The sequence below is a fragment of the Rhodamnia argentea genome, chromosome 8, assembly GCF_020921035.1.
Source record: "Rhodamnia argentea isolate NSW1041297 chromosome 8, ASM2092103v1, whole genome shotgun sequence".
In the NCBI taxonomy this organism is placed as follows: Eukaryota; Viridiplantae; Streptophyta; class Magnoliopsida; order Myrtales; family Myrtaceae; genus Rhodamnia; species Rhodamnia argentea.
Window position 1 is genome coordinate 25,154,245 of NC_063157.1, and position 24,272 is coordinate 25,178,516.

A 24,272-nucleotide genomic window follows, 5' to 3' on the forward strand; every position below is an offset into this window, starting at 1 on the left:
AAAAAAAAAAAAAATAATTCCATCGTCTGTCATGCTATAATTATTTCTTTAAAGATAAATTTTTCTCATAAATCACCGTGATATTGTTACAAAAAAGAGATAATATAATGAAGTCAATCCGATTACCAACATAGATCTAAACGATGATTCGACGTGCAAGAAATAACGATCGCTTTCAGTTGCTGTTGATTCGGCCGACGAGGTGATGATAGGCAAGTTGCCTAGATGCAAATTGCACGCCGTATACCCCAAGAGCTCGGAAGTCCCATTTTATCCGTCACGTGATCGGATTATGAGCGGGTTGACGTCTTCGAATTCCTCACCAAACGCCCCATCGGTCGAGAGAAATTCCACACGCCGCGTTGGCCTCCGCCTCACGCGACGGGAGTAAGCATCCGTGACAAACATTTAAAGGAGACCGCGTAACATGGGAAAGGGTCGAGGAAAGGTTGAACCGAAGGTACCTAACCCAATCCCAAAATTAAGCTCATTACCTAAAGGCACCCGGTTGAGTCAAAAGGAAGGGGACATTGGCCTAAGCTTCCCTCGAACTTTAGCCTCCGCTAAAAGGAATCCGTGGACTTCTTGTTAAACTAACACGTTCATGGAACTCCGCCGCCTCTCGTGTTTGAATTGAATTCGAAATCCCCAGTTGGTAGATGGTCACGGAATCTGATTCCCCTCCATTGTTTATTATGATCCTGAGAAATCTCCGACGAATTGCGTGGTTCGGTTGCTTTGCTAAGCAGGGATCTCGCCCTTCGAAAGCAAGATTCTTAGTCTCACATCGGAGTTCCCCCTCCCCATATAGCTTATAATCCAAAGCAGTTCCGGAGTCGGTCCAACAAGAATATTAAATGTTTCGAACCCTTTGATGTTCGTTAGTAGGTTTTTTCGTAATTGAAAAGAAATCACAATCGACGAGCCTTTGGGCCTAATTTGGGAGGAGAGGGGAGGGGGTTTCGGCCCAAGCCCGTCTAAGTCGATCGTTGGCTCTTTACACTAATCAAGTACTCCGCAGGGGCCATGAATCAGTAAGCCCACTTCGCATCAGACGTGAATCGGTAAATCCCTCATTGGTATAGTGGCGGTATTGGATGATCGAGCGTTCATCATGACCCGATGGATCTAAAACTTCCTCGAAAAGGAATTGATTCCACGCCCGGAGATGAAAGGAAGAATGTGCCGGTAGGCTGCTCTTCTCTTCTCTTCTCTTCTCTCCTCTCAAAGTCGAAACCCGAACGTCACTTCCTACTTTTGCTTCGGCTAATCATCTTCGATCGACACCTCATGGTTGAACGAGACGACGAACGGAAGGGTTCGGAATCGAGATCTTTCGCTCTCTCTACAACTCTCACATGTACTGTGATGAATGGATAGCTTGTGTGACCGAACGAGAGAACGCCCGATGAGCGATGAATGATTGCTACGGCCATTTTACTAAGAAAGATATGTATTCGATTGCACAGACTGCGAAGCGATTTCAGAACGGTTCGCGAGGACAATTGGTAACGGTAATCATCTCGTTTCTTTTATGTCCCTTCGCTTGTCCTTGTTTTTTTAAATGTCTGGTAAGAATTTCGATTAAGAATATTTAAAAGACGGAGTCCTATTAAAAAAGGGGATGTAGCTCAAATGGTAGAGCGCTCGCTTTGCATGCGAGAGGTACAGGGTTCGATCCCCTGCATCTCCACTTTTACTGTATGCTTTTTGGCTTTCCTTTTTCCAAAGTACATCATCACTGAACGAAGAAGCCAGCAGAGCCAGTGCTTTCGAAACAGTAAAAAAGGGGGTAAAAAAAAAACACAACAGCAACATTGAATAAGTAAATTACAAATTAAGAGACATTCTTAATCAAATCAAAATTAAGAAACAAGGGCAAAACGACGAGAGTGAATTCTCACGCGCGACGCGTTTCGTTTTCCTACGCACCCGTCCTCCCCACTTTCACAGATAGATCTTGTCTCCTTCTCTCCCTTCACGGGATGCTAACGCCACAACTCTACGTTTTAGCTTTTTATATTCGCCCACGAGCTACGCCACGCATCCTCCCTAGTATTCCACGCACGCGCATGTGGCGCGTGCCATCACCTCCGGCAGATCGGCCCCTCTGCTCCACTCCCCCGCCGCCGTGTCGTACACCAGCACCAGCCCTTCCCTCAGCCCTCTCTCGCTCCTCCCGCTCCTCCGCAGCAGGTCGTCGATGCAGCCCGCCACCTGGACCAGCACCACCTTGTCCCCGACGCCCACGCAGCTGAACTTCACCGTTGAGTCCAGCCGCACCTGCGTCGGGAGAGGCGGGCTCTTCGCCCGGCTCCACTCCCCGAAGCCCCCGCTCTTCCGGCGCGCGTCGAGGCTCCAGAACGACAGCTCGAGCGCGTGGCTCGCCAGGACGTACACGTGGCCCACGGCCGCGCAGGCCGCCACCGCGCAACCCCCGCCGGGCACCGCCCGGCTCCTGAGCCACCCCCGCGCCTCCACGTCGTACAGGTCCATCGAGCTCGCGTACACGTGCGCCTCCGCCCCGGCGGCGCGCGGCGGGTCGCTCCCCCCCGGGGGGCCTATCCGGAGGCCTCCGATCACGTAGAACACGCCGTCCACTGAAGCGCCGACGCATCCGTACCGTCTCCTCGGCGCGTGCGACACCACGCTCCACCCGTCGCTTTCCGGATCGTACTCCTCAACCGCCGATGTCCTTCCGCCCCCGCCGGCCACGTAGATTCTCCCGGAATGCACCGCGACGGCGAATTTCTTCCTCGGGAACGTCATCGGCGACCTAGAAGTGACGCACCCGGTCCAGGTGTCGTAGCGAACGACGGCATTCCGGCCGATGATGTAGATCCTCGGGCCGATCGCGGCCAGGCGGGCGTGGGGTACGAGGCCCTGGAAGCTAGCGGGGGGAATCCGCCGCCGTCGGGGGAGGAAGAGGGAGACGCGCCAGAGGGAATCGGAGTCGGGGTCAAGGTGGAGGGAGGCGGAGAGGAGGGCAGAGTCGAGGGAAGAAAGGGCGAAAACGGCGGGGCGGAGGAGGCCGTGGACGCGGCGGAGGTCGGAGAAGGCGGGGGAGTCGAGGATGCGGGACCAGCGGCGGCAGACGGAGGCAGCGGAGGGGAGGGAGGAGGCGGGGAGGCGGGAGAGGCACTCGAGGAGGAGGTCGTCGGGGAGGGAGGAGAGGGTAGGGGCGGGGACTTTAAGGGGGGGTGGTGGTGGGGGGAGAGGGATTTGTCGTGAGGGTTAGGGAAGCAGGACTTCATGAGCCATGAGAAGTGGCGAGAGTTGCAGGTCTCCGACATCTCACTGTGAGTGAAGAGACAGAGATGTGAAGGATGGAGAGAGAGAAGGGAGGAAGAAAAGTAAGAAAATGAATGGGAATCTCTCCCAAGCTCAGGACGAGGAAGAGATAGGGAGGAGGCGAGTGGTGGACGGAGCTGCACCGTACCGGTCCGTCACTGTGGCCGGAGAAATTCTTCACCGGACCGATTCTCCGGTGGAACTCCGGTGACGATCAACCACCGTCGATTCGATGCGGTGCTATGGGCCGGGATATCTAAAAGTACTTTGATTGAAGATTGACTAAGAGGTCTTTCTATCACCACATAAATTAATAAGCAACGTTGACGTTTAAAGTACCAATTTACATTCATTTTTTCTTAATCATTCTTATAATCCGATATGTATTTTGCAAAAAAAAAAAAATTAGAGGATAAATCTATGGGAAAACCCTGATTTCTTTTGTTTTGTTTTTTTTTTTTTTGTGATTTGTGAAATGTCATTCTTGAAACTTTAAGTCCATATGATTTTGTTTCACGTTAATAACCTTATTAAAAATGTTACAAGCACTCGCGCATCTCTGGCTTGGTTAGCGACCATTCATGCGACCAAGCTAGCTTGTCACTGAACGCTCATGTTAACTTCTTGTGACTCGTCTCGAGAGGAGTAATCTAGTGAGTTCAACTTGAGAATTGAACGATTTTAAAACCTAAATGATGTCATTTTTAATTGGAGTTTTTTTTTTTTGGGTGTCTTGCTTTGATTAAAAGAAGATGGGCATGTTGAATATGAGTTTTGAAGCTAGAAAGTCTAGTAAATTCATCAATGCCTTAATCCTTATGCTGCAAAATTGTTCATGTAATGTATTTCCCTAAAATAACAATCATCTTCATTAAAATTGGGGACCTTTAGTCGATCTTGGGACCGGCTAGGTCAATTTTAGGCCGGTTCATGAACAAATTGACTCCAATAAACCCAAAACCTACCCACCTAGAAATCGATCACCTTTAACTTATCTCGAGCTTCGCGAGAGACTATAACGATTGATAAATCTGAATATCTCCAAATTTCTTTGCTGAAAATAACCTTTGGTTTTTCAAATTATTTCAAAATCCTTTGCTTTTGAATGCCGCATAGCTGCCAGCGGAAGGAATATTTAACAGGTGAACCACCTAATTCGTCACGCGTGTCTAACGAAAGGACCCAATGAACAGACAAGCCCGTAATTTTATGGTCACAATTGCACACATGAAAAGTCCATCGACAACATCATATAAATCGAAAAAGTTAAGAAACTTGTGGCTCCAAAAGAATTTATAAAACCATAAAGAAATCAAGCGCGCATTACCTATCTGAATTGAATAATAAACATGGTTGCAAGATCTTCTTCGTCCCGATGATGATGGACGAAAGTGCAGCATTTCTTTGGTCACGGTCATAATAACACGGGCAATCTTTACCAGCGTGGACTTCCCACGTAACATCCTCTCATGGCTCCATTGCCTTTTTCAACCTGGGCACTTTTACAATATTGCAATATTTATTTGATTCTGCATATTTCTCAAATATTTTACATATATCTCATTTGATTGTGTACGGTCGTGATGGATTAGATTTGATATTCATGTCTATCTTATTACCTTAATAGTTGTACAAAACAATTTAAACATAAGCTGATGTAATTTTTGTTATAATATATTGAAATATACGCAGATTCTAGTCTCCTCTCTCTCGCATCATTATTCTTAATCAACGTTGCGCCGGCACGGGTATGCAAATTCATCGGGTCTTGACTCGCTAGGCCGAGATTTTCTTTCGTCGATTGAGTTTATTTTGATGGGGACAATGCATACATGTGTTTCAAAATCGAATCGGATTTAGGCGGCTTATTATAAGAATCGAACTAGTCTAACGTAAGCATGTTTGCTTTCTCGTTCAAAAGTTTTTGGAAGGCTAATTAGCTAAAATAGTTGAAGGGGTTTATCGGGACATCACACGAGAATAAGAAAAAGAAAAAAGAAAAAAACACAAAAAAAAAAAAAAAAGAGATTTACTATATTTTTATTTACTAATTCGCACTTACATAATGATAAAACCGAGAAAAATATATATGTCCCAAAAACGGGCTAAAAAAACCTAAAACCTTTTAATTCCACCATAGGGAAAAAAAATAAAAGCCCAAAAGGTTTGAGGCCCCCAACTCTCGACGTAGTATAACGTAAACATGTTTGCTTTCCCATTCAAAAGTATTTGGAAGGCTAATTAGCTCAAATAGTCATCCAATAAAATCTACAAATAAGCCGATGTGATCTTCGTTATGATATATAGAAATATATACAAAAATTTCAGTTTTCCTCTTTTTCGCATCACTATTCTTGATCGGTACTCCGCCGGCAGGACTATGTGAAATCATCGGGTCTCGACTGGCTAGAGCCGGCCCCGCTTAAGGTTTTCTTTCGTCGATGGGTTTATTTTGACGAGGAAAATCCGATCAGGTGGCTCAAAACCTCATCGGATTTAGTTGGTTTATTGTAGGAATCGAACTAGAGGGGGCTAGGAGAATGTAATAAAAGGAAGCTACAGGACTCACCTCCCTCAGTACCTAATTAATTATTTTTGTACGTGGCTTCCATCATTATTTCCTCTAGCTTTCTCGCATCTTTGCGCGTGACGCGCACGTGGACAATGCCGCCGTGGAATTAATAGCTCCCTAACTCTCTCTCTCTCTCTCTCTCTCTCTCTTCAACTTTTTCGGGGCTGGCAATGAAGTTTAAAGCAAAAATGGACTTTTGATTCGACAAGAAACCACCGTCTTTGCAACTTGATCACGTGAGGCGTTCCTTTTCTTGAAGGCATCTCCACGACTTTAAAGAGGTTTTTAGGGCACCAAAATAAAATATTTTTGCATAAAAATTATCTTAAAAAATAGTTAATTTTTATTTATCTGATAATTTAAAATAAAAATATTCCCTTCTTATCGAAAAAGGGAGTTGTTTTTTTTTTTCCCGGGTCTAAATTTATCGTAATCAGCCCATAAAAAAAATGTTTGTTCTTCATCTAAACACCGAAAAATCGGAGAACAAATTTTCGAAAACAGTTTTCCTTCGGACTAAAGATGCACTTTAACAAAATATTACATTCTATATATAGAGAGAGCCCAAAAATCTTACCGAAGGTCCGACCATATTCGGAAAAAAAAAAATATTAAATTTCTTGTCATATAATTTGGTCGGGTTTGAGAGGGATTGGGCCGGGCTGGGCCCGACATTGTAAATTGCCTACTCAAGCCCGCCCATTCTCTAACCTCATAAGCACGTCTCGTGAATATTTAAGAAAACCAATGACCAGGGTCAAGACCGTAAAAAACGGCGTCGGATTTCGGCCCAGCGCAACAAGGCCTGAAGAAGATCCTCGTCCTCCTCCCTCATCCGAGACCGCTCGACGGAAAATGACGAGTGACCGAGTGGCGAAACCCAGTGATCCGGTTTCCTTGCTTCCCCAAAAACAGGAATTGCAGTCTTTTTCCACCTCTCATCTTCGTGTGGCCACAGAGAGAGAGAAGAACAGAGAGCGGGAGACCAGACGTGTGCAATGTAAAGAAGGCAGTGCTCTCGAATTTCAGATATCTCTCCTCCTGCCATCATCATCTCGTCGAAGAGAATCCGGTTCTTGTTCGAATAGACCCTCCATTTGGGGCGCGAGAAGAAGACGGAAAAATGTCTCTGTCCACAGGTTTTGCTTCGCTGGCGTTCACAGAGGAGGTAAAGAACTGTAAAATTTCTTTTTCTTTTTCTGTGGTGAAAATGTGTTTGATCTGAGTTGGGTTTTGATTTGGGTGGATGTCACGTCGCAGTGTTATTTCCACAACGCCATAATGGACATGGAGAGGAGTGATGAGCGAGAGCAAGGAGCTGACGAGAATGGAAGAACAGAGGAGAGAGATGAAGCGACGAGGAGGCCTTGGATTGCGTTGGAGTTCGATGGGTTGAACTGCTTTGAGACGATCGTGTCGCATTGACGTGCCTTTGTGATTATTTTGTGTGTTCATTTTTACTTTTTCTGTGCTATTCTTTTTTATCATGGTTTTTTTTTTTGGGGGAGGCCCAATTCCTTTTTAGATCTTTGTTAGATTGTAAGGAACGAAAAGATGCAACTTTGAGGGTCCAAAACTCTATGTTTCTCTCGTTCTGATTTTCCTCTTTAGATTCAAATTGGGATTGTTACGTGAAAAGGGATGAATGACTTTGGCGAAAGGTGAATCAGTAACGCATGAAAATTTTTCGAAATTTTATCATTAGTTTTTTAAAAAAATATTCTCTCTATTGATAAAGAAAATGTATGCACAAGTTGATTTTACTTTTACACATTCAATGAGCAGTTCTAGTTAATTTCTTTGTATTTTTGTCCATTAATGGAGTTTCTTATTTAATATATAGGGAAAATTTTAAATAAGAACCCGAAGTATGACTTGTTTCAAAGAAGGGCACATGATCAATGATATTTCCTCATTTACATTTTCCGATTTTTTCCTTTCCTTTTCTCCCGTGGCCATCGGCGAGGGGCGAGCGGCCTCGCCAAATCGAGCGAGGCGACCCTCCCCCGCTTAGGTGAGGCCACCCAGCCCTCGCCAGCGGCTGGAGATCGGCCACCAGCAAAAGGGAAGGGAAAAAATAAAGAAAAAGCGGAAAAAAAAAAGATCAGAAAATGAAGAAGACGAAAAATACCTTTGATTATGTCATTTTTTAAAACAATAAGAGCACTTCAGGCCTTTTTTTTTTTTATAAATAAGATCCACTTCATGCTCTTATTAGAGAAAGTGAGAGCTCTTTGGTCCTTATTTGGAATTTTCTTTAATATCTATGTATTTGAAGAGCCATGAGTTTTCCAATTGATTTGCCATGTTGTGGAAAATAACAGGGAAAAATAAAATAAATAAATCAGACAACAGGATTCGGGTCCATCCCCCAAGCCCACCCGAGAAAAGCCCCGGCCCCGTACAAGAAAACCCAACGGCTACAAAATTCCAAAATAGGGGAGTCCCCATCGACGCGAATAACAGCCGCTCGATCCTCTCAATCCAACGGCACACATCTCGCCAGAGAATTTTTGACCGTTGGGCATGGCGTCGATTCCTTTAAAAACCACCATGGCGACGGAGAGGGAGGCTCTCACAAATCACAGCACTGTACTTGCTCAACAAAGAAACCTGGAGAAGACACAGAGAGAGAACAAATTTGAAAAGAAACGAGAGAGAAGCAGAGAATAGTTGGCGGGGGTGGTGATAAATCTCTGGGGCCGACTGCAGGGTTTCGAGGGTGGCGTCGGCGGAAGCAGAAGGCGAGACGACGGTAAACGGCCGTCTCCAGGGGTTTCTGTCGGCGCTGTTCGCGAGCATAGGAGGAGTCTTCGGGACCAATTGCAAGGAAGGAGAAGAAGGAAGAGGGCAAGGAGATATGGCCGCGAGAGCTGTTGTTCCACAACCCAGAGGTTGGCTTCAAAAGTTTGGATCTTGATTGCATGATCGTTCCTTCTTTGATCAGATCGTTAGTGGGTGTGTTTTGAACCCTTCGTAGAAATGAAGAGTTTTTTCTTTTGGGTATGAATTTTGAGTTCGGTTTGGTGGCGATTATGTGAAAGCTGCTAGCAATCTTTTGTCGGCAATTCGACGAGTTAGAATGGAAGTTCTTCAATTCTGCATGTCATTGACGAAATTTTCAGCCTAGACATAAATTTTCCGCTAATCGTCGGTTTAGTGAAAAGTCTTTTTTTGTTTTTTTTTAAGTCTGATCGATTACCATAGTCCTACATCATTCTCGCTGTTCTCGTTCGTGGTACTTTGTTTTCTGGGGCAATAGCGTAACGTGAAAGAAAATCCCACCCAAGGTTTGGTTGCGCAGAAGGCTTTCACATAAAGATTGGTTTTTTTGATAATGGGTTCTTCCAAGAACTTTCGAGTCTTGACTCCTTCTTGAGCATGAGGGACGTGAAGTGAAATTTTAACCTTCCGGGTACTTGTAGGAGGAGAAAATCATAAGAATGTGGCCGGAGAAGCAGCAAGGCACAGACGAGCTCTTCAGGATATTGGTAATCGAGTGTCAGAGCGAGCTGCTCAACAGGTATAAACTTGGGACCTAGTTATATGTGTCAATTCATGCTCTGAAAATCGCCTTTCGGTTGGAGTTGAAGTGAAATCTGAACCAGATATCTTGTGTGTTAGAAAAATGCAAAGCAAGCTGTAGATCGAGCATTAGCAAACAAAAGAACAGTCACAGAAGTAACAGGCGCAGCCAAAGAGAAGGCCCTTGAGAAACCTGTACCTGAGTCTGTTGTTGTGATAAGCTCCACAGAAGAAGACAACAGTAAAGTTGCTGTTAGAAGGGAACCCAAAGCAGCTGTAGATCGTCCATTAGCAACCAAAAGAACAGTGACAGAAGTAACAGCTGCACCCAAAGAGAAGGCCCTTGACGAGCCTGTACCTGAGTCTGCTGTTGTGATAAGCTCCACTGAAGAGGAGAACAGTAAAGTTGCTGTTGGAAGGGTACACAAAGAAGGGCCCTCCACAAAGAAGAGTCTCACTTCTGTTCTCACGGCACGAAGCAAGGTAAAATTCGAAAACTTTTTATAATACTATCATAGTACCATCTTTATGTATGTTTTTACTATTTTTACTCTTTTGCTTATTGTGCTTTCGATGATGTAATTCTTTTTCACCTTCAGGCTGCTTGTGGGCTAGCTAATAAGCCTAAGGACTGCTTAGTGGACATTCGAAGCAAGGTAAAATTCGAAAACTTTTTATAATACTATCATAGTACCATCTTTATGTATGTTTTTACTATTTTTACTCTTTTGCTTATTGTGCTTTCGATGATGTAATTCTTTTTCACCTTCAGGCTGCTTGTGGGCTAGCTAATAAGCCTAAGGACTGCTTAGTGGACATTGATGAAGCCGACGCTAATGATGAGTTGGCCATGGTCGAGTACATCGATGATATCTACGCTTACTACAAACTCACAGAAGTAAAACTTTTAGCAGAATGTCATCTTCTGACGTGTGCGCACATTTGTGTACTTGCATGTTGCTCACTTATCTAATACTTCAACAGGACGATGGTCGAGTACATGATTACATGGATAACCAACTGGAAATCAATGTCAAGATGAGAATTATCCTGGTGGACTGGCTGATAGAAGTTCACCGCAAATTCGAACTCATGCCAGAAACTCTGTATCTCACTGTAAACATCGTCGACCGGTACCTTTCCATGAAAGTGGTCCGGAAGCGGGAGCTCCAGTTGGTTGGGATAAGTGCGATGCTAATAGCATCCAAGTATGAAGAGATTTGGGCACCGGAGGTCCTTGCCTTCTTCCCTAACTTATCCTGATATGCTTCGCCATAAAAGTTTACTTTGAGAGGAAGTTTTTTAATTTGGATTTCGGTTTTCTTTTTGCAGGTCAGTGACTTTGTAGTCATATCAGACAATGCTTATGTTAGAGAACAAGTGCTGGTCATGGAGAAATCAATATTGGAGAAGCTGGAATGGTATCTGACGGTTCCCACACCATATGTCTTTCTAATCAGATACATCAAAGCCTCTATTCCATCTGATAAGGAGGTAAAAAACCCTGTCCTAACTTAGCGTACTAATACCGTGTTTTTTCATTGAAGTGACCATAATTTTTTGCCAATGCAGATGGAGAACATGGTGTTATACCTGGCTGAGTTGGGTTTAATGTACTATTCCACAATAATCCTCTATTGCCCCTCTATGATCGCCGCATCAGCAGTTTATGCAGCCCGGTGCACCCTTGGGAAACACCCATTTTGGACTGAAACCTTGAAGCACCACACAGGGTACTCTGCAGATCAGCTGATGTGAGTTTATATCATGGTCTCTCACTGGTCTTCTTCCATCTCATGAATTGGGATGGTTATATATGTCTGTTTATCATTGATGGTGAATTGAAGTGCTTCATTTTTTTGTGGACAGGGAGTGTGCAAAGCTTCTTGTTCACTTTCACTCAGAGGCCGCAGAATTTAAGCTCAAAGCCGCTTATAAGAAATTCCAAAGTCCCGATCGAGGTAGCGTGGCTCTTCTACCTCCAGCCAAAAGCCTTTCGGCTGAAGAACCATGAGACGTTCCCAGCTAGGACCAGATTTCAATTCTGCAGGACACCGGTTTGGGGGGCGGGGGGGGCTTGTAGAGAGAAGTTTCCCGCTTGCCTTTTAGGGAGGAGAGAGATCATCTGGCTTTTATGATCTTTAGATTTCTTAGTGATTTTCTTTTGGGATGCCCGTGTAAGCAATGACTGATGAATGTGGATTTGCTGTTACTGACTTCTTGTTGATATTTCACTCAGCTTGTGGTCCATGAGCACTATCTCTTTCCCCTCTATTCTCCTCAAATTGAACTTGGGGAAAACAGGAAAGTAGGAGAGAGATCATCTGGCTTTTATGATCTTTAGCTTTCTTAGTGATTTTCTTTTGTGTGACGCCCGTGTAAGAAATGACTGATGAATGTGGATTTGCTGTTACTGACTTCTTGTTGATATTTCACTCTCAGCTTGTGGTTCCCCTCTTTTCTCCTCAAATTGAACTTCGGGAAAACAGGAAATTTAGATTTGTCATACGAAACTTTTTCCTCAATTCAGTTTCAACATGAATTAACCTTGGACAATAGAGATGAAGCGGGCTCTAAGTTTCTTAGCAGTCTCCAAGCTCATATGATCACAAAAATCAGGCTCATATGATGAATTTTGGGGTAATAGGAAACCAGGAATGAAGAAAGGAACTTGGAGGAATTGGACATTAGGAAAGAAAGAATGTAGATTGGTCATCAAATTCAACATGTTTCTCAGCAAAATCACTTGCAGATTTGACGAGGCTGACATATATATTCCTCGGACGATTATTATTATTACATCCTCAGAGAAGTACTTCACAATCCTTCTAACATATAGTGGTCTGCACCAGACGAAGGAAAATGCCAAAAGCAGCAAAAGTAAATCACAATCTTTCTCTCTCACTCAGCCTCTCTCGTATCTCCATTACAGCCATCATCTATCTTGACTTTAGCACCGCAACAGCCGTGCCCGTTGGGCTTGCTCTCTAATTGTTTCCTGCAGCACCTATATTCGTCCCGACCGCCTTTCTCAAGCTCCGACTTCCTTTCCAGAAACTCCTTATTCTCCTTCCAGACCTCACCATTGGTGTATACCTCTTTCTTCCAGATGGGGACAGATGCCTTTATCTCGTCGATCAGAAACTTACAAGCATCCAGCGCATCGTCCCGGTGAACCGATGATACTGCAATGAAGACACTCGTTTCTCCAACCGGGACAGGGCCAAGGCGGTGGGCGGCTGCGATGGACATGAGATTCCAGGATGATCTAGCTGATTGACATGCGGACTTGATGCACCGTACAGCCATCGGCACATATGCTTCGCACCGGAGCTCCAAGACCGTTTTGCCCTCAAATGTGTCGCGAGTTGTTCCAGAAAATGTTGCGATGGCACCGGCCTGTGGCGCGCTGACATAATTGATATATTTGGCCATATCAACTGGGTTGTGTTCTTCCAAGATTTCAATAAGATCTCTATCCTCATCAGCCATCTTTCCACCTCACAAGTATCGTTTGGCTTCGATGTCTTTACCGTTACCGGCAAGAGGATTCCTATACCTGAAGAATAATGTGGAGGAGGTGAATGAGCATGAGAATGGCTTATCAAATCCTCTAACAGCAACAACAATGCAGGACAAACACACACACAGACACAAAAAAAAAAAAAACCTGGCGGATAACAACATCATGAGAGGTACATACAGAGACCATAAGTTTTCAAAGCATGCAGTAGGATATCATGTTCATCACTACATGGCTCCTGAAGGTTCCAAAGAGGCAGCTTTTGACTTTGCACAGAGCTAAGCCTCTATAACTAGTCAATCTGCCAATGGAATCCTCAGTTCCCAACAGCCAAGAAAGATAATGTGATAGCATGAACCTATGCACTTGGTCGAGTCTCACCGTCTATCCATTACAGGTAACAAGACAGGTCACCAACAAAAGGAATTTACCATGTAAACACACTTCGTCCTAACTTGGACGCCCATCATAGACTTGGATTAGATCCGCCGCCAACTAAATCGAACCCATTACGCAGCCGATCCTAAAGCTTCCGATAAGGGCACGTTTAAAGAAACATAAACCTCAAGTCAAGTGCTTCAAAATCTCAAGCAACGAATTACATCCCAATACATTGTAAATGCCACCAAAGCTTTTCAGTCGGGATACGCTATTGGCAATTGGGATCACCAGTTTCAAACGGTCTAATCCAGCTTGCGCTCTGAATCCCATTCCTCAGAGGCGTCCACCGCCATCGCATGATCTTGTCGGCGCTGTCGGAATAGGAACAGCACAACACATCGGTGTTTACGAAACAAAGCACCTCGAGACTCTCAAGCCCATCGCAACAGAAACCCGGTTTTCACCTCAACGAAGAGCCCGAACTCTCGTTGGAACAGAGAAATCCACAACAGAAACGATGACAAGCGCGGAAAAGTCAAAATCACAAGAAACTAGGGAGAGAGAGACAGAGACAGAGAGATACCTGGAAAGAGAAGGGTGTGGCTAATTCGGCCATCATCTTCGTCTGCATCGGCAGGCGAAGTGAAGAAGGAAGTGGCCCCTTCTCTGTAGTTTCTGTTCAGAATTTGCGGGAGTCGACACAACAGAGAGAGAAGAGAGAGAGAGAGAGAGAGAGAGAGAAGATGCAGTTCAGTGGGAGTGGGACCATTGAAAGTGTCCTGTCCCCCTTTTTAAAAAAAAAAAAGACTTTTTGAGGAATAATCACGTAAATGTTTGACGACGAGAAAAAAAAGTAAAAGGATTTTTAGTTTATAATATATGGTTTATACTCACATTTTATCATCAATATCTTGGAAATTCGAGTGATTTTTAACAAAACATGCTTAACAAGTACTCCGGGACGAACTCCTAAGCAACACCCTTTAATGAAAATACTGTGCAATCTAGAGATCATGTGACTCGAGTTTATCTCGATCAGTTGATTATAAAAATTTCATTGTAAGTGATCCGTAAATTATTAAAGTAATATTGATTTAACACGATATCGATATATGTGAATTCCATTCCGATCCACAAAACTCCACTCTCTCGATCTTGGCATTTTTCCCAAGGAATCTTGGGCACTTTTTTTCTTTGAAAAAATAAAACAAAGGGGAAAATTTTTGGCATCTTTTTCGTGGATCGAAAGTGGAGTGATGGTGATGGATGAAACAAGAATCTCTTTTGCTTCGCCCGTATTTAGTCTATGATAATCCCCATAAGAGATGCCCGTCATCTTTTCCATCACTTAATATTTAGCAGTCGAAATTGGAGATTTCAACAGACGCAAAACAAAAAAAAAACATTTTTTTTTCCACTCTACTCCAACCCGGAGCGCCATTCATGTTTTTCGATTTGGCTCGGTTCGATTCATATACCAAATCCGAACCAACCTGGCTAAATTGGGCCGGTTTGAATTTGGCCAGCCTGAATTTACATGGTTCTACTAAACAAGAAAACTCCTCTTGATCTTACCATAATTGAGGTGAACCCTGGATAATATCTGTTTTAGAACTTAATTGCACGTACAATAACTATTTTTCACGTGCTTCAAAGGTAACTGGCAATACATAAGAGACCATAACCAATCTATAATTTCGATTCGTATGTTACCAACAGAGTTCATATCAATGGAATTGCAAATGCAGTAGGTAAGCATTTGTGGATTTCAATCTTATTAGTAACAATAGTCAGTACCAAAGTCACACAAAAAATATGCCATACATGTTGACCAGCAGAATCGTTCTTCTTTCAACAATTCCAAGCATTTCATTTACCAGGGAACCAAAATAATCAGTCAATCAACACACAAAAGCGACAGATTTTGTAGCAAGAAAAGTCATGCTGTTGCAATCCAATGACCAAAAGGCAGATAAAAGGATGCCTTGAATGTTGGGGCTAGAATTAGCAGCCCGAAACCGGAGGGGCGAAAAGACGAATTTAAAGGGAAAAAGGAAAACGGAAGCCCAAGAAAGCAGAACACAGCTAATGCAGGGACCGCGAAGGCAACATTCTACTGTTACAAACTTATGATACATGGGGTGAAAAAGAAACTCAGGATAATTACATGTTTGTTAAGGCAATGTGATGTGACATCTATTGGGCAGCAGATGAGAGAGATCTATCATCTGGCCCCGCAAGAACGATCTGCCAAGTTAAATGAGCTCGTTCAGTTTCTTTGTTATTGGTATCGACTGATAATTGAAACAATAAGGGAAACAAAACTTGGACGTGGGAACATGCTCAGAGACTTACATTACAGTCGTAGGCAAACCTCCTGGCAAGCATTATGGCCGCATTCCTTTCTCGCTCCGATTCGAATGCTAATACAAAGGAAGTACCATTCTTAACTTGCCAAAACAGCGCTTGTGGTGCAGCATTTCCACCTCCTCGAACCCCACACAGCTAAACAGTAGGTGAATTGCATGAGATGACCCCACAGACTTAAGACGGTTAACGCGTGCTTGAAGAAAACAGATCAATGTAAATGCATGGATTCACTTAGCTAGACAATTGAGTGCTAAGTTTGTATAATCTACTTCAGCAGCAACTTCTGAATTGGGTTTTATCATCTGTACATGTGTGCACTGACCAAGCTGGCCTAGTGTCTTGGCATTTGCAACATCAGTTTTAAGTGAAATAGCTTTGAAGACAGTTCACATTGCCAAAATTGTATGCATGTGTTGACACAATCCCATAGATCTTCCGAAAACATTTTCAATTTCTTTCACTTATCTCATATTATTGGATCACTAATGTTCCAATATCCAGGCACAACAGCAAACTTCTGCAAACAGGCTGCAGAAAACAACCCAAGCAGGTTTCTGTTCAAGGTTTAACAGCATGGTCTAGAAACAAATAAATGCCCAGTCAAGCCACAGCAAGGGCACACAGAAATTTCACAACACACAACACCCCCCCTCCTTCTTCCCCCCGGGGTGAAAAAAAGAGTTCCATGCGTCATTCCCTGGCCAATGCATAAAATTTCATTCTAGAAGAATTTATTGAATTCTTTTATACCTGCATAGAGCTGGAATAGTATTCTTTTGCAACTGTTGTCTTTCCCTTAGAAAGCTTCATTCTCATTTTCCCCACATGAAGGACGTGAATAGATTCCGATATGTGGTCTACACCACTCATTTGAGAGATAATTACCTACATCACAACAGCCATAAAATAAGAAAACTGTACACAGAGTTTATGTAGGAAAAAATATGTGATCTTCATCAAAGAGATGCATAAACATCATTTTGAGCAGCAAGGCAATAAACCAAGACACCCAAGCAAATGCAAGCTTACACTATAACCTGTATTCACTGAAATGAAGCTGAGATGTAGGGCACAGCCATCACTCTCATCTTGACACAGGAGGTGGAATCCACACACTTACGAAAATCAAGCAGGTGCATGCAAAATAAATGACATAAGCATCCCAGATGATTACATCTAAAAGGGACATGAAAAGAGAATGGAATATTGAGGACAAAGCTTCTTCCAGATACGTACGGAAAACCAATGTGGTCCACATATTAAACAAATAATACAGCCTTTCTTGTGGAAAAAGGTTTTAGCATTTGTCAAATATGGAGAATACTGAAGAGTCTGACCTACTTCAGAACACCCTGAAGGCAATAAATAGGAAGTGGGAGACATACATTGAATGCGGTATCATGTTTCCGAACGAGCGCCTCAACATAACTTCCAAGACCTGGAGCTGCTCAACAAACAGGACATTAGTCTTACTTTAACACAAACGTGCACAAGCACAAAAAGCAGTAAATTCAGTTAGAAAGGGACAGGTAAATAGGAGTATAAACTACAGAGAGCATACCTGGCTCAATTGGGCCAGTGGTTGACAGCGTAATGTGCTGGCCCTCCGAAAATATATCAGCTTGCAGAACTCGCCCAACATCGAAAGGTTCTGGAGCATAAACTTGTTTGGTAGCTCCTGCATGGTGACAAATGAAATTGGCAGCATCAAGCAGACAATTCCACTTTTCTCAAGGCCTGTGCGTAAAGCATACGCCTTAATTCTGTCATTTTTCTATACTATAGCACATATTTCCAAAAAAGACCAGATCAATGAGTTTTACTCTGATGTGAACAGTCATCTACAAATTTTGCACACGACATTGATTCTCAAAAGATGTAACCCAAGTTCTCTCATGGAATTTCCTCTTTCCATGGTCTTACAACGAGCATGGTTTACTGTCCAGAAAAATAGTTTATTAAAGCCACCAAGTCTCCTGCAAGCAGATTGAACTTGTGCAAACTAACATTTCGCATCAAATAAACCTGATAGAAAGCGTCACATACATAGTTATCCTACATCGAAATTTTCTTATGGCTACATAGATTCCTTGCCGAATAAAAGCAGTGGATAGGCACATAGACATAGAGGTCACTGCTCAGGATCAAGTAACCTATAAACCCCATGCAGGACAAAAGGCATCACCCTAGCAAGCTTTTTGCCATTAAAAAGAAATGAGGAAAAAGAAAAGAATATGCATGTAAAGCATATTTGTCTGTGAGGCAACTAAAACCCTGAGATAGGAGCCAGGGAGTTGGACAGCCTGCCATCTTGGCTTCCACAGATCTTGATCCAGCCAAAAAGAAAACGAAAACTAGCATGTGGACCTATAAACTGATCTGTCTAATCTCAAACACATACCTGAAATGAGCTCCTTTTTGCCACCATCAGTTAACAGACGATACCATTGAACTGAGAACTCAGAAATTTCAGGAGCATTATCAGAGCTACGAAGAATACGCAAAATGGATCCCAAAGCTTCAGGGCCATCTAATTCATATAGAAGAGGATTTTTCTCTCCGCTCTTGCACGTTGCCAACTGGATAAGGGGAGGAAAAGATATGGTCAAAATATTTAAAAAAAAAAAAAGGAGATAAGAAAAGGTTTAATGTTATTGTTTGTTTGCGTTAGCGTCAGAACAACCTATGACCAAACAAACTTTGCATGAAATCGATACACAGTTGCATATTGACCTTCGAAAGATCAATAATCGAGCCTATCAATACACCAACCTCCTTTTGAAGATGAAGAGCACGTTTTGACTTTTCAGCAAGTTGACTCCTCAAGGCACGAAGTTCATGTTCCATGTCCATTACCTACAGCGGTGTGTCAATTATGTTAGAATCTAAACACTCTACACTATGCAGGCAAAAAAATGGAGCTTTAATCATATGATTAAGTTGGCAAGTCAACCCCTGTTAAAGAGCTAGTACTTCAAAACTACAAATGATATCATATGAAGGCAACACAAGTGCATCACATGTGATCCAACTACTAGTTGTATGAAAAAAGCCAAGCATAGCTGTACACTGCTGTAGACACAACAGAAATAGAGAGAAGAAATGACATTTTAAAAGTTTTCATAGAAACAGGAACAAAAAATGTTGGAAGCAGGGATGGCAAAAGATAAACGCAATCAGAAGAACAAGACAGGAAGTGCATCAAATGCTATTCTGCATGTCATAGCAGCCAGGAGTGCTTAGCAGTAGGTGCCACATTATGTGTACACAGTTAATTCTAGTGAGAAAGAGAAGTGCTGAAAGCAGAAACATGGCCTTGGGGAAAGAATTTGATTTCCGTAAGAGTACTCTGGATAAAGGCACATGCATGAAGACAGAATCCTGACCAATCAAGCTCCCAAAACTCCAAAATACAACCACTTTTTTGTGCTCTTTTCCTCCAAAGACCACATTCCCCTCTAATATTCAATGACCACTTCCACCATCCATAGGATACAAGTTCAAATAAATGGAAAGGCAGCATGCATGTGAAAAGCAAAAGAAAATTTAGTAGCTTCATGTTGCTTTGGCTACAAGTGCATCAACTCCTCCATTCTTTTGAGAGCTAAGTGCAGGCCCTTTCAAGGCTAGGGTAGATCGGATTCAGTGCTCTTGGCACCTTATTTCGCTATAATACAGGAATTATATATGCATGCACTGATTGGTGGATGCAAAACAAGAGTGTGGAGAAGAAATCTCGTGATGTACAAAATATACCATCCTTGGATGGATATAATCTACGTACTGATTTGGATAGCATATGTCATGTAGTACTTGGTAATCACCTATGGTTTTAGACCAGAAAAATATCACCACTAACACAAAATGTACCTTGCTTGGCTGATGCAACATTTTGATGCGTCTAGCCTCTTGAACCTCCTTCATCAATTCTTCCGGATCCTGAAAATACCTGACACTTAGATCCACCCAAAGCACAAAACACAGTCGAGATCATCCACTTACATTACAAAAAATATCCCCATACAAGGCCATAGCAAATGATGAATTTAACATGCAAAGTGACTTTCTTTGACCTATATTCTTAGTAACAAGTTAACTTTTTGAGAAATAAGTTGCAGTAAATGATGCATTTGAATATCCATGGAGATTGTATAGGTGGAAGCAAAAAACTGGGGACTCTAAGGTTTCACCGAGGACCATATAAGCACCTGTTTCCCCGAAGCCCGAGACATGGTTTCATGCTCCTGAAGGGCTTCTTCCACTCTTTGTACTGCAGCTCTAGCACTTTCAATTTCCGCACGAGCAAAAGCTCTTTCCTCTTCGACAAGTTTCTTGGCATCCTCTGAGGCCTACATTGAAAATGGCAGCCTACCGAATTACAACATACAAGCAATCCGAATAATGACAAAAAATTGTCTGAGAAAAGAACAAGTCCATTTGGCTGCCGTGGATTCAAGAAAGCATCACTCTTCTAATGTTCTTATAGGTCGAAATAAGTGCAGAGAAAGGGAAAAAAATAATCACAATCATTTCATGGTCAGTTAGGGATGAACATTTAAAGCTCATTTGTGTAGGAAGAGAGCGACAGATTTTCACTCCAATGTAAAAAATCAACAATGTAAAATAGAGTGCGAAAGCCAATATGCATTAGACCTCCTTGTCCATACACAATATCAAGTACCAATTACGCCTTACCGGAATGACAGACCATGACAATTGGAATCACTGACACAAGTTGACTGAGCACAAATTATACCTGCTTTAGGAAATTTGTTAGTCTATTGACTTCTGCCTTCTCTTGAATAAGCTCTCCTTCTCGTTGAGATAACTTAACTGCTAAAGCTTCCACCTAGAAGAAAGTGAAACTTGCTTAAATTCTTTCAGTTGACAGCATAAGCAGCATCAAACAATCGAAACATATTGTGAAAGATAGCACCATGAGATCCACTTTATAGTAAGAAAATTTTTCCGTTAGGAAAGGGGAATAAACCTAAGTGTTGGAGGACAAAGAAGTCAATGCACAACTTTGTTCATCTATCTATAGAGAACGGGCTATAGGATAATAGATGAAACAAACACAAAACAAGACGACCAGAGAAACAAAACAATAGCAGCCATTGAGTCCAGATCAAGCACATGGAAAACCGCACAAATAGTACCATTTAAAGATGTGCTGCAACATGTAGTCAGTCTTACTTAGCATAACCATAACTTAAATTCATTCTACACCAATTTCTTGAGACATGTAAATATAGAATGGATAATTGGTTCATGAGCAGTAAAAGTAAGCTCCAAAAATGCCTGTCATCTATCGAACATCAAGATAATAACATGCAAGTGAACATCCAAATAAGCCCCTATATTCAATAGAGCATCAAGCATTTCAATCCACCGTTTGAAGTTCATGTTTTCAAAAGTTTAAGTTATTATCCTTGGGGTTACTTTCTCGACATCCTGCAAGCTGCAGCCCCACCATAATTAACCTGTCTGGGCACTCAAAACATGATCGACAAAAGGTTTGAGCTAACTTCAATGATGCAAAAAAATAAAAAAATCCAAACAGACAACAGTCAGCTTTTGAGTTTTACTGATTTATGATATAGAGCAAAGGCACTCAAGAAGAAAATGATGACAGAAGGAGCAGAGAGAAGAGTCCCACCATAGCTATAGCTTCTTCTACATCGTCCTTATTCCGTCCTGCAACACGTCCTTTCAACGCTTCCAATGCATCTCTAAGCTTCTTCAAGATAACATGTTTTTCCAGGGAAACAGCCTCTCTAACTCTAGCCTGAAGTCCACGCAAGATTGCCACTATTCAATTACACATAGCAGCACAGCCAAGATAAATCTTAGCTGAAAGCATCAAAATTGAGAGGCAGAGGTGGCAACATGAAATGTAAAACACACCCTAATAAAGTGCAACTAACCAATCCCTCAAAAGACAGCCACTCCATACGACCTCAACATGAGAAACATGAAATTCATGATCTACAAGAGTATTTTCTGGCCAAACTCCAATTTTTTGACATCATAACCTAGCTGACACAATAAAAAAAATTCAAGACAAATGTCCCGCCCAATCAAGAAACCCCAAGAAAAATTTACCTCTTCAGACAATTTGGCAGCGGCAGCCAGCCCCTTCTCAAACTTACTGGCAAGGTCACGAACTGATAAACGCTTCTGCTGCTCCAACAATAGAGCAGTCTCATGCGCAACGACTTCCTTCATGGACAAAGTCTTTTGATCATCCTTTCCATCAATAATCAGGTTATTAGCCCCAATCTTGTAATTTGGGAACCGACTAGAAGCAAATATCACATCAGCTGACACCGTGGCAAAGGCCTCCTTTGGCATAGTGTTGCTAAAATCTCGGATGGCTCTCGTCATACTGGAAACGAATTTGCCCTGTCAACCACACCAAACACAAAGCTAAACACAATGGATAAAAAAAGGCCACAGATATCATTTTCCTCCATAGAATCCGACAGAAAGAATATATCAAAAGGCTACAGATATCATTTTCGTCCAAAGAATATATCAAAGTGATTTAAAGTATGCAAAATGAACACGAAATTGCTCCAGATATATTTCAAATTTGAAGCCTGTGAATAAAAGATAAGCAAGACAAAACCCCCCACAAAAAACCAACGAAAAAGGAAGCCCATCAGAGACAACTTTACCGCTAGTCGTGTCAGACACAGATAATGTCCGAATCAACGAAACGACCCTTTTCTTCAAGAAACAGATTATTTAAGGCACAAAAAGAAGAATAAGCAACAACCCAGAATCCAAAACAACAAAAGGAGGACCTCCAGAGCAAGAACAAGCAACGCTAGCAAGTAATCCCAATAGTTCGAAAAGAGGCAGGGTCAAACAGAGAACCAGAGCTATGAAATGGAAAACCCAGAAGAGAGAGAGAGAGAGAGACCGGGAAGAAGCAAGAAAGCAAGAAGACTTACAGATCATGTGAAAGAGGGGAAACACGAGCGTTACCAACAAGAAGAGAAGATCACTAAATGAAAGTAAATGAACTCCTCCTTAAAGATTCGAAGAAGATTCAGAGGGATGGCGAGACTGGAAACTCTCGCTTCGAATTGAAATCACCCTCGCGCACAAATTGAATGCGACTGCGACTGGAATGATGAGAGAGAGAGAGAGAGCAGGTAAAGGTTGGTGCTTGTGCTTTGCAAAAGCAAAGGGGAAAGAGAAGAAAAGCCGCCCTCTCCGTGTCTCAGTCTTTGGTTTTGGAGATAGTCCACCTCTACGCCCCGACAGAAGTATGTCCGGCGACGATGACGCAGGCACCTGACGTAATAAATCCACCAATTTCAGAATTTAAGTGCCACGTGGGATCTCAAATGCAAAAATAATGTGATCAGCCGATCACATCACTTTCGTCTGAAACGTATTGAAATCACCCAAGATTAAGTAACACCGGAGTGATGGTCGAATCGCTCACTTTTTATATAGGCGGTCACAAATTCGAGCAGTGACGTGATTTATCTTTTGATTAGCCGAATTATTTGCCACGTGTCCTGATTAAGGTCGGCTCGAAATCTGATCAATGCGCTTCTCCATGTGTCACCGCTCTCGTCGTTAGATTGCCATTCCCACCCCCGAGAGTTTTAAACATGTCACGAATAATTACTTTTATATTTTTTTTGGTAAAGACGAAGAAAGAATCCTAGAGTCCCATATTTAGCAATTCCCGAACTCTTTCTTCTGTTCACTCGTGGGATCCGGGCGATGATGGACTCGCCAATCTCGAATTCTGATTTTCCAAACGAGTCCCAGCAATTATGCGGTCCTCCAAGGGGCATGCTTGCTTCAATCGAACTTTTTATTCAAACTGAAACCTGCTTTTTTTGGCGGGTTCCACTACTTGATTAGTCGATAAGATAACCCCCATTCTTTCTTATTCAAAAGAAATTATCAATGCAATACACCTGCCGTAGAGGAAGCCCAAAATAATAATAATGATTAAAAAAGAGACAAGATTAATCAGTTAATAGAAACTGAATTACATGTTTATTAACAGTCAAACATTGATGGCGACGATGTATTTCCCAATCGATCGTAAGTATATTCCACAGGTTATTGTGCCGATTATATGGAAGATAGAACTAATCGAAAGCACGGGTGAAATATAGGTTGTTTAAGCAAGGTCATCGACATTTAATTTATCCCGCTTTCGAAATTTGCATGCTCTGTTCGTATTGCGAAAAATGAATAATTTAAAAAATATTTTTCTAAAAATAATCGATTATATCGCTTACAAAAATAAAGAACGAAAATTTGTAGACATAAATTATTATTGATAATGGAATCAACTAATTATTTCAAAAAATACAAGCGATTATTTTTTAAAAATTTCTATTTATTTCTCGTAAAAGGAACACACCATTCGTAAGCTAAGTTATACTTTAATTGAGCCGGGCTATTGACTTATTTTATAAGGTAATTTGATAAGCAACCGCAAACATTTAACCCAGTAAATCATCATTGATGTATACTAAAATGATATGGAAAGATGACTCGACGAATATTTAACTCGGTAAATCATCATTGATATTTATTTATATTTATCATTTAGATGTTCAACAATGCATA

The 24,272-nt window shown here is 42.2% G+C and overlaps 4 protein-coding genes, 1 long non-coding RNA gene and 1 other non-coding gene across 10 annotated transcripts; 2 read left to right on the forward strand and 4 right to left on the reverse strand.

Moving 5' to 3' along the window:
- Positions 1 to 1,612: 1,612 nt before the first annotated feature.
- Positions 1,613 to 3,732, reverse strand: LOC115735446 (F-box/kelch-repeat protein At5g26960). The gene is given in 2 exon segments (XM_030666684.2): positions 1,613 to 3,185; positions 3,188 to 3,732. Coding segments are annotated over 2 exon segments (1,239 nt in total). The 5' UTR covers positions 3,294 to 3,732; the 3' UTR covers positions 1,613 to 2,052.
- Positions 1,621 to 1,693, forward strand: TRNAA-UGC. The gene has a single exon. It is a non-coding gene; the product is annotated as a tRNA-Ala (tRNA).
- A 4,680-nt stretch (positions 3,733 to 8,412) lies between the features above and the next one.
- On the forward strand, positions 8,413 to 11,641 carry LOC115735451 (G2/mitotic-specific cyclin S13-7). Its single transcript, XM_048284603.1, is given in 8 exon segments — positions 8,413 to 8,757; positions 9,289 to 9,476; positions 9,479 to 9,871; positions 10,161 to 10,286; positions 10,373 to 10,621; positions 10,721 to 10,882; positions 10,961 to 11,142; positions 11,258 to 11,641. Coding segments are annotated over 8 exon segments (1,479 nt in total). The 5' UTR covers positions 8,413 to 8,723; the 3' UTR covers positions 11,403 to 11,641.
- Positions 11,539 to 11,710, reverse strand: LOC115735453. Its single transcript, XR_004014769.1, has 2 exons — positions 11,680 to 11,710; positions 11,539 to 11,648 (listed from the first exon to the last, which is right to left on the reverse strand). It is a non-coding gene; the product is annotated as an uncharacterized LOC115735453 (long non-coding RNA).
- Positions 11,711 to 12,096: 386 nt separating this feature from the next.
- LOC115735257 (molybdopterin synthase catalytic subunit) lies at positions 12,097 to 14,054 on the reverse strand. Of its 3 annotated transcripts, none has more exons than XM_048284408.1 (2): positions 13,876 to 14,054; positions 12,097 to 12,941 (listed from the first exon to the last, which is right to left on the reverse strand). In XM_048284408.1, the coding sequence occupies exon 2, from the start codon at positions 12,878 to 12,880 to the stop codon at positions 12,290 to 12,292; it is 591 nt and encodes a 196-aa protein (XP_048140365.1). In that variant the 5' UTR covers positions 12,881 to 12,941; positions 13,876 to 14,054; the 3' UTR covers positions 12,097 to 12,289. The 3 variants fall into 3 exon arrangements, with proteins under 3 accessions (XP_048140365.1, XP_030522259.2, XP_030522261.2); XM_030666399.2 differs by having other exon boundaries at positions 12,097 to 12,947; XM_030666401.2 differs by having other exon boundaries at positions 12,097 to 12,925; positions 13,871 to 14,054.
- Positions 14,055 to 15,119: 1,065 nt separating this feature from the next.
- LOC115735256 (stomatal closure-related actin-binding protein 1) lies at positions 15,120 to 22,905 on the reverse strand. 3 transcript variants are annotated; one of them, XM_048283487.1, is made up of 14 exons: positions 22,622 to 22,905; positions 21,768 to 22,067; positions 21,322 to 21,450; positions 20,419 to 20,511; positions 19,871 to 20,011; positions 19,533 to 19,601; positions 18,435 to 18,518; positions 18,064 to 18,241; positions 17,224 to 17,340; positions 17,048 to 17,106; positions 16,413 to 16,547; positions 15,648 to 15,797; positions 15,511 to 15,539; positions 15,120 to 15,474 (listed from the first exon to the last, which is right to left on the reverse strand). In XM_048283487.1, the coding sequence occupies exons 2-14, from the start codon at positions 22,047 to 22,049 to the stop codon at positions 15,456 to 15,458; spliced, it is 1,485 nt and encodes a 494-aa protein (XP_048139444.1). In that variant the 5' UTR covers positions 22,050 to 22,067; positions 22,622 to 22,905; the 3' UTR covers positions 15,120 to 15,455. The 3 variants fall into 3 exon arrangements, 2 of the variants coding, with proteins under 2 accessions (XP_048139444.1, XP_030522258.2); XM_030666398.2 differs by having other exon boundaries at positions 15,120 to 15,539; positions 22,622 to 22,904; XR_007199455.1 differs by lacking the exons at positions 15,120 to 15,474; positions 15,511 to 15,539; positions 15,648 to 15,797 and adding an exon at positions 16,074 to 16,292 and having other exon boundaries at positions 16,336 to 16,547.
- Between the last annotated feature and the right edge of the window lie 1,367 nt (positions 22,906 to 24,272).